We start from the raw sequence: 8,948 nt of genomic DNA on the forward strand, positions 1-8,948 counted from the left end.
CCAACGTGATTGAAATAGATACGATGTGTTTCATTTTCCATGGACACGTGGTTGTGCAAGCAGATGTGTGTACCCAAGTGCTTTTAATTCAGTCCTACCAAAACGGCAGCCCCAAAGTTAGTGGCAACCTTTTCCTGAATATGAGGCAGAGGAAAAACTGGACGTGGGGAGGGTGTAGCTCAGTGGTAGAGCACATGCCTAGCATGCACAGGGTCCTTGGTTTAATCCCCAGGCCGTCCATTAAAAAAATAAATAAATCTATCTCCCCTGCGCCAAAAAAAATGGAAAAGTGTGCCCTTATCAGCCAGCACAAAGCACTCAATTTTCTAGGGCAGTTGTAATACTTTTAACAATGTTGGTGAAGTTTCTGAATATAGCCAATACAGGTGAGCCAGCTCTGCTATGCAAGAAATACAGCTTTTTTTTTTTCTTTTTAGTTTGCTGAATATAAATAATATAAACTCCCTTCTACAGAGCTGGAGGGAAATTCAGACTTAATTATCACTGGGCACCCTGCCCTTCTCCTCTCCAGCATTCACGAAGGACCTGGAACGCTGTGACCTTGGGGAGCACCATTACTCATTGTCCTTTGGTGTGTCTGGCACTGCCAAAAGCCCTGTCACCCCTGTCCCCATGGCCCCTCAGGGCAAAAGAACTTGCTGCTCTGTGCCTCATGCAGGATGTGAATTTTTATCACGGCTTTTGAAAACTGTCATTAATCACTTCGCATCACAGGCAGGACAGCGGAGCCAGTTCACGCACAGAACGCCTATGGACGAGGACGATTGCTCCAGAGTCAGAGGATACCTTTTTCCCTTCTTAGAAGGTCGGGCGGGGGTGGGGGGCTCTTGTCTCTCTTCCCCACCTCTCACCTGGCTCCCTGTCTCTCTCTCCTTGATTCCTTCACCTTCGGCCTGGAGAGTCTTGCCTTTGCATCTTGTTTATTCTTGCTCAGGTTGTAGGAGATGCCCCTGAAGGTGGTGCCTCTCTCCAGGCCACACGGCAGGAATGTGGCCGGCCTGGGGCGGCGTTGGCTAACCAGCACTGTGTTGTAGGGCCAGGCTGAAAGAGAGTGCTCTCCAAACACAGCTGCAATTCCGAGTCATCTGGGGAGCGTTTAAAACTCCTGCTGCCCAGGTTACACCCCACCTGACTGAATCAGAATGAATGACCGGGGATGGGAGCCAGGCGCAGGACAGGCACACCCCATTACGTTGTGCTTCACTGAAACTTGTTTCTTCCGAATTGAAGGTTTGTGGCAACGTTGCATTGTCAGATGATGGTGAGCATTTTTTAGCAGTAAAGTATTTGTTAAGATATGTACATTGTTTTCTGAGACATAACACTATTGCACACTTAATAGACATAGTAAAGTACATACATAATTTTATATGTACTGGGAAATCAAAAAATTGGTGACTTGCTTTATTGCGATATTTGCTCTACTGGTGTGGCCTGCAGCCAAACCTGCAGTTATCTCTGAAGTGTGCCTGCAGGTTGTCAGATATCCCTGGTGATTCTAATATGCAGCCAACTCTGAGAACTACTGGAAGGAAGTGGACTGTCCTTGAAAATGGGAGCATTTACTCCTGAGCATAGCCACAGCCAGACCGTCTTGTGTCTCCGAGGCAACGTGCTGCACTAGATTCAGCACAGGGTGCAGACCCAGTCTCTGCAGCTGACTCTCACGGTGACCTCGGCAAGCCATCTACCTACTCTGGGCCTTGTTGTTCTCGTCTGTAAAATAGGATAATAACAGCAATGCCTGTGTGGCAGGGTCATCTTAAAGAATGAAAGAGAAGCTGTGTGGAAGTCTTTGTAAATTGTGAAGCGCTCTGTAAACTCTTGCTGTTAATACTGGAGATCGTTCTCTTACAGAAAGATAATCATCTAAGTGGCCTGGCAAGTAGCTGGGGTGGCTGTTGTGGCTCTAATTCCTTCATTACGAGTAATAAACCTGAGAACTGTTAAGGATAAGAACTTCTTTCTCCTGTCTAATGTAGGGGGTAGCTGGGAGAGGTGGTCTCCCCCGGCCTCCTGTTAGCCGACCGTCTAAGAGCAGAGGGACCTTGCTGAGAGGGAAGGGACGTCGGTCACCCACTGGCTTCTGAGCCTGACTTTCATCTTCAGGCCCTCTTTTCACTTGGATTTCGTTTATATCAAAGTGGGTGGAACTCCCGCAGAGTGCTACTGAGAAGGAAGGACAAGGAGAGGGTCCCACCAGGCAGGGCCCCCTCTGTCATTTTTGTGAGTGTGACTGTGGTGTCCCTGTGCAGTAAGCATCACCATGGCTCCTTCGGGTGCAAACAGGAGCATTTTTTCCTTCGGCTTGTCCCCCCCAGAGATTTGAAGTTGGACGGAGGGAGACAATCAGCAGGAGCCGTGAGCTTGAAGGAGATCATCGGCCTTGAAGGCGTGGAGCTGGGAGCCGACGGGAAGGTAAGGCTGCCTGGCTTCCAGGCCTCGGGCTTGGGCTGGCGCCAGCAGGGTCAGGCGGCAGAGGCTGCGTGAGGGACCGCGAGCCGCCCTCGTGGTGGGGAACCAGGTGCGGGGCATGTTCCTGGGTGAATGGCACCAGCTCCCCAGCCTGCAGATGGATTAAAAAGCCCCACAGCTATTTCTGCACCAATGCTGTTTATAACGGAATCCAAGATCCTGACCAGCACCCCTCTTATTCTCAGGGGATATGTTCCGAGACGGATGCCTGAAACCTTGGATGGTACCTAACCCTATATATGCTGTGTTTTCCCCATACAGACATACCTAAAATTAAGTTTAATTTATAAATTAGGCAGAATAAAGGAGTATCCGAATTGCTGGCGTCACTACTTTGTGCTTTGGGGTCACTATGAAGTAAAATAAGGGTCCCTTGAACACAAGAACTGTGATTCCGTGACAGCCACTCAGATAACTGAGACAGCTACCGAGTGACTAAGAAGGGGGGACGCACTGGACAAAGGGGTGATTCACGTCCTGGGCGGGATGGCGCTAGATTTCATCATACTGCTCTGAATGGCGCACAATCTAAAGCTTATGAATTGTGTATTTCTGGAATTTTCCATTTAATATTTTCAGACCATGAGTAACAGAAACTGGGGGTTAGGAGGACTACTTTTCCTCACACACATGCATGTGCAGGCTGGAGTGACAGATGGTTTGATGTGTTAACTAACGGCGACCCCAAGCAGCGTTCCCACTACTGCACAGGGTCTTTGGTTTCCCAGGGTCCTGAGAGGCTGAACACTGAGCAGAGGGGCTGTGGCATCCCTCTTTCATCCATAACTCACTGAGCTGCTGGGCTGAAGTCCGAGGAGTGAGGGTTGAAATATGAACTTGACTTTTTAGTGCTGGATCTAGGCAGTCTTCATGAGCTCTCTCGCAAAGCCTGTTTCTGGAGACAACGCAAGTATGTCTTTGGGGAAGTCGTCCCAGTGTAGTTTGCTTGTAGGTGAAGCTGCTGGGACGGCAGACAACTTTCCCCACCACCACTAGCCGTTGTCGCCCTTCTCGCAGAACGGCTGGTCCCCGCTGTGCCCAAATGGCATCGCCCTGAGCTCACATGGAGTGGGGTGTGAGCCATGTTTCCCCAAGCAGGTGAAAAGAAAAGCATGTGTTGTATCCTCATTCCTGAAGGTTGAGTGTTCACGGAGGAATGAGGGAGGATGGAGTGAGATGAGCGCCATAGAGCCAGCTTCTGCCAGAGGAGACGGGAGGGCACGTTACCTGATCAGATGCTTGGGGCCTGACGTGCTGGAATCCTGCGCTTGGTGGATTATAAAGGGTGCTATGAAATGTGCCTCCTGGATCAGACAGCAAACACCCCAGCAACTTCCCAGATAGCACCTTGTTATCAGACACACTAATATCCCTGCCCCATCACATGAATATTCACGCCTAGTGGGATAAACTGAAACTATAGACGGCCTCACGTCAGCCCAGTTAGGTTTTGGCAGAAACAAGTGCCAGAGCAAATGTCCCCCTTCAGATCTCCTTGGACAGACTTGCCGCGGTGAGAACACAGCCCTGAGCGCTGGGTGCCCGTGCAGCTTGATCAGAACGCAGACCTAACCCTGCCTGGGAGTAATCACTGGCTTGTTTTTGTCTTCACCTTTTAGACTGTTTCTTATACCCAGTTTCTGCTGCCCACAAATGCCTTTGGAGCGCGGAGAAACACCTTAGACTCCACGGCCTCCTGCCCCCAGCTCCGTGCCCTGAGCCACCGCAGCCTCTCCATAGGGCGGGCAGGCAGCACCCAGGGCGGCCTCGACACAGGTGAGCCGGGCCCGCCTGGTCTGGGGGGGTCATGGTAGGAGGTGCCCTTGGTGGACAGTGTGGATTGGGTCTCCCCGTGTGCAGATCGGAGGACAGGTGCCCCAGGAGCGTGAGCTCTTCCCGCAGGTGACGTTACTTTTGGGATTTCCAGCGGATTTCAGGCCGCACAGGCTCACAAGCAGGCCACGGGGCGCGCTCTCTAGTGAGAGGCCTCCATCGTCAGCCCTAAGCTCCCACGAGGGGAGATGCCTGGACTCCTGGCTCCTCTCCACCACTCAGCTCCTCATCTTTCCAGTTACTTGGCTCCTGCCTGCATTTTCATAGTGCTTCAGTTTGGCCATTCTTCAAATAACTGGGCCATAAATGCATGATCAGGTGATTCTCATATTGGGTGAGTTCACTCAGCTGCTGACAGAAGACTTGAGTCTTCCGTCTTTACAAGCCTTTGTGAGAACTGACGCAGGGGAAAACACTTTGTGAGGCAGGATTATTTCCACTCTTGGAGAAATTCCTGCTGAGCGTGACATTCCTCAGGCCTGTCCAGGTGCTGAGTTCAGAAGCACTGTCTCAATGTTCCGGCCGCCTCTGGTCATTGCCTGCCGTTGGCGTCCGCTCTGGTTTGTGTTCATACAGACCCCACAGCCTGCCCGGATGTACTCACACCAAAGGTGCTTCTCACGTGGGGCAACTTGAGGCCCATTTGATCTGCAGGTTTAGAAAATGAGCCTTTCCTGTGCTATGCTTTGTAATCTGTGAGTGTTTACAGCATTGTTCATGCTTGTGAGTTTTTGTGCTCTCCTGGGTCAGGAAGATAAACGCATGATTTTCTACAGTGGAAAAAGTGTCAGAGTGTTTGGTGAACCCCTCTGTGGCGGGGATATGCTTCACTGGTGTGCAGGGACGTCTGCTGATGGTCAGAGCGGCTGATGCGATTCTGGGCCCAGTAACCTGAAGCCAGCCTTCAGTCTGACTTTGTACTTGGCACTCGCCTGGCTGCTTCTGCTTTGGGAGGTCCAGGGCCCTGACCATCGTTTTGCATGTCATCCTTAGGCAGCGACCTGGGAGACTTTATGGACTATGACCCAAATCTCCTGGATGACCCCCAGTGGCCTTGCGGCAAGCACAAACGAGTTCTGATCTTCCCTTCGTACATGGTGAGTAGCGGGAAGGGATGGAGGGTGAGCTGACCCCCTCAGCCTCCTCGGAGAGGTTCTTCCTGGAGTTGGGGGCTTGTTCAAACACTGTTCTGCCGGGTTCTTCTTAAGGACCCCCCAGTGTGGGGCACTCAGGGAGGGGCCAGCACCCGCCTTACATCCAGGATTCTGCCGGCACCTACGCTGCCTCAGGGGGCTTGGGAAGGCTGGGTTCCCCACGCCTGTGAAAGCTGCCAGCTCAGAGTGGAACTTCACCTGTGAGGTTACACATCCACCGACCCCACTGGGTAGGGGAGGACCAATCAGGCCCGTCATTGGCAGTGCTGAGTTCAAGTTCAGCTGTTTGGAGTTCGTGGTGATTGCAGGCCTCTGCACACACTCTGAGCAGACATTTGGCACCGGGCTCTGGATGACAGAATCATCTCCTGGGAAAGTGAAAGTAGGACAATGTGGGTGTTAAATGCAAAACCTTTCCTTGCTGTTTTTATTTCGCGGGCCCTTCCTGTTTTTCCCTTTGTGTAATTTTGGTTTCTGCTTTTGGCTGATCACCATTTCCCACCACTCTGGCCGCAGTTTCGCCAGTGGGGCCTGGCAGTGGGCAGACGTGCCCTGACTTGGAGGTGGGCAGAGCCTGGGTTGCTGTGGGAGCCAGGCTTTCAGGGAAACCAGCTGGGCCAGGCCTGCCACACACGCCAGCAGGTAGACAGGACTGACCCAGGGTGCCCCCACCGCCCCCTGCCAGGCCTGGACGGGGCGGGCGCAGCTGAAAGCGTCCTGGTCTGCTTCCCTTGCTGTCGTCAGAAGCCCTGGCCTCAGGAGTGAGCAGAGGGTCCTTTTTCTGTTCTAGGCTCTTGTGTCTGCAGAAGCCAAAGCAGGACCCCACCTCATGCACTCAGCGGGCACCTGAGCACTCACTTTAAGCTTAGAGTTCCCGGCACTGGGGCTCCGCCTCCAACCCTTCTCCCTGCGGAGCACTTGGCAAGTGGCTAAAATCACACCGGGCAGAACTCAGACCCTCGCCGGTTATTTTCAACCTACACCCGCTTGTAATGTGGCAGACAGTTCAGAGAGCATTCTAGAATGCCGCACTGAGTCAGAATGAATTGCCCAAGGCTTTTCATGTAAAACTGCCCCGACTGCTCTACTCCTGCCTCTCCCATCCTAACACAGAAAGCAGGACCAGAGCCACGTGAAGTTATTTTCTTCCACCCTATGACCTGTTAGACTATTTACTTCTTTCTAAAAACCAGGGCTTATCCATATAAGCCTGCACTTAGTAAGCATCCGATAAATGACCAGAGTCCTTGCGCTGGTGTCATGCAGGGGGCAACTGAAAGACGGGGACTCGTGCAGCAGTAAGAATTCTTCCTGTTGTTCACTGCTTTATTTGTTAAAGTTCACTGCATTTATTAATTCAGGCAGGAAACCGTGGCTCAGGGAGTCTGAGTGGGGCTGTCACAGTTGACAGACAGGAAGTTAGGGGCTGAGGCTAAAACTCGGCTCAGTCCTCTTCCTACCGCACCCCCGAATCCACATCCCTCAGCCATCGTGTCAGTGGCAGTGGCAGAACCCCCGACCTCAAGGTACGATGTGAAAATGATCTCTGGGCCAACAGGTTAACAGATTTCTGGGTAACCAGGAGACTCAGAAGGGGCACTGTTTTTAATTGGCGTTGGGGTTTGGCAGGGAGCTCCTCTGTAGACACGCTCTGTCTGGTGGTAACATTGACCTCTCCAGAAGGTGTCTGGCCTGTGCCAGCCCTGATTTTTTTTCCCCCTTTCTTTAAATGATTTAATTGTGAGCGTCGAGGTTCTGGGCTGTGGTCTCCGTGTGCGTGCCTGGGCGCACGGATCATTTTCCCTCCTCGGACAGTGCGCTGTGTGACCTGCCCAGCGAGCGTGTATGTCCCACCCTCCTCGTTTTATGGTCCCAAGTGGGTCATTTTTCAGTTCACCACACTGAATCTGTAGCCTGTGCTTGCTGTGATTGGCCGTTTGTTAGATGATGAAATTGCTCATGAACTGCATTTGCCTGGTCAGCTCCATAAGACCTACATCTCCTTCTATGCTGGCCACAGATACTGGTACTTTGATAAATGGCGAGTTACAAAGAGCCTCAGACTGGTTCCGGGGGGACTGCCTGTCTAGAAGCAGACATGGATTTTAGGGCTATTTCATGTGCATTTTTGCATTGAACTTGCGGGAGTAAGAGTGGGGGGTTTGGTTTTGGTTTGTTTGCTTTATTTTGTGTGTTGGGTAACAGGTATAGGATTTGTCCATCCAGCCAGTGTTGACTGAGGCCCTACTATGTGCCAGGCCAGGTGCTTCCTTATATGTTGGAGGACAAATCAGTCACAACCCCCATTCTCCTCAACCTTACAGTGAGCGGAGAAGTCAGACCGAACAGCAGACAAGTCACTCCGGTGCAGAGGCTGAGGGAGGAGCCTCTTAGGAAAGTGGTGGACCTGCCAGGGAGGGGTGGAGGCTGGAGGCAGGTCTCAAGGAAGGCCCCCCTGAGGAAATGGCATCAAAAGTGAATGCCGAGGGGTGAGAAGGAGCAGTCCTGCCAAGCCTTAGGAGGAACACCCACGTGCATGAGTGTGCAAGAGGTTGACTTTGTGTAAAACAGGTATTTATAAGAGTGACAGTCCCTTCCCTTTAAACACACATGCACACATGCATGCACAGGTGGGGCAGTCCATGGAACGATGATCATGGCACTCTCTCCGCTAACCTGACCCCGTGCACAGGGCGCTGCACTTGTTAATAGGTGCTGGCTACCAAGGTGGACAGAGGGAGCTGTAGGGTCACCTGGCCCAGGCCGTCCAAGGCCCTCTTTCAGCGAATGGGGCACATCTTGGCCTGTGGATGGGTGGGAGTCGCTCCCCCCAGACAGATCCCGCTTGGAGCCTTCCTGCTGCTCGGTGAACCCCTCGTCATCGTGGGCAGGGCACCCCTGTAGGCAGATGTCAGCCCTGGCAGAAGCCTGTGCAGCCCCCCTCCGGCGCCCCTCTCCCAGGCTCCCAGAAAACTGTCACCAAAGATTAGTTTTGCCTCTTCTGGACCTTCGTATAAACAGAACCATAGACTATATGCCTTTTTTTTTTTAATCCGTCATTTTTCATACAACTTAGTATCTGTGAGTTTCACTCATGTTGCCAGTGTCAGTAGTTTGTTTTTTTGTGTTTTTTTGTTTTTAATTGCTAAGCAGGCTTGCACTGTCTGGATATACCCTCACTTGTTTTATCTTTTCTCCTGTTGGTGGACGTTTACGTTGTTTCCAGTTTAGGGGTGTTAGGAACATTCTTGTGCAAGTCCTTTTGTGGACATACATTTCCATCTCTCTTGGGCAAATACCTACGAGTGGGCTTTCTGAGTCACAGTGGAGGTGACGTTAACCAGCCAGGATGTAGTTGAATGTGTATTTTTGTTCTTGTTTGTTCTCGGTATAAGATAAAAAGGCCACTCAGTGCTACCGTTGGGACGTGCCCTAAAGTCGGAGAGTTCCAGGGGTGAACGTTTC

General features: G+C 51.8%; 1 protein-coding gene across 2 annotated transcripts in view; it reads left to right on the top strand.

The window, feature by feature from the left end:
* The window catches only part of CABLES1 (Cdk5 and Abl enzyme substrate 1), an 89,743-nt gene that overhangs the window by 67,702 nt on the left and 13,093 nt on the right, over positions 1-8,948 (top strand). For both annotated transcript variants that reach the window (XM_032467506.1, XM_006188766.2), the window contains exons 5-7: positions 2,343-2,439; positions 4,116-4,272; positions 5,323-5,426. In XM_032467506.1, coding sequence (XP_032323397.1) covers positions 2,343-2,439; positions 4,116-4,272; positions 5,323-5,426 — 358 coding nt within the window. The remainder of the gene's footprint in view (positions 1-2,342; positions 2,440-4,115; positions 4,273-5,322; positions 5,427-8,948) is intronic.

Source organism: Camelus ferus, chromosome 24 (assembly GCF_009834535.1).
Source record: "Camelus ferus isolate YT-003-E chromosome 24, BCGSAC_Cfer_1.0, whole genome shotgun sequence".
In the NCBI taxonomy this organism is placed as follows: Eukaryota; Metazoa; Chordata; class Mammalia; order Artiodactyla; family Camelidae; genus Camelus; species Camelus ferus.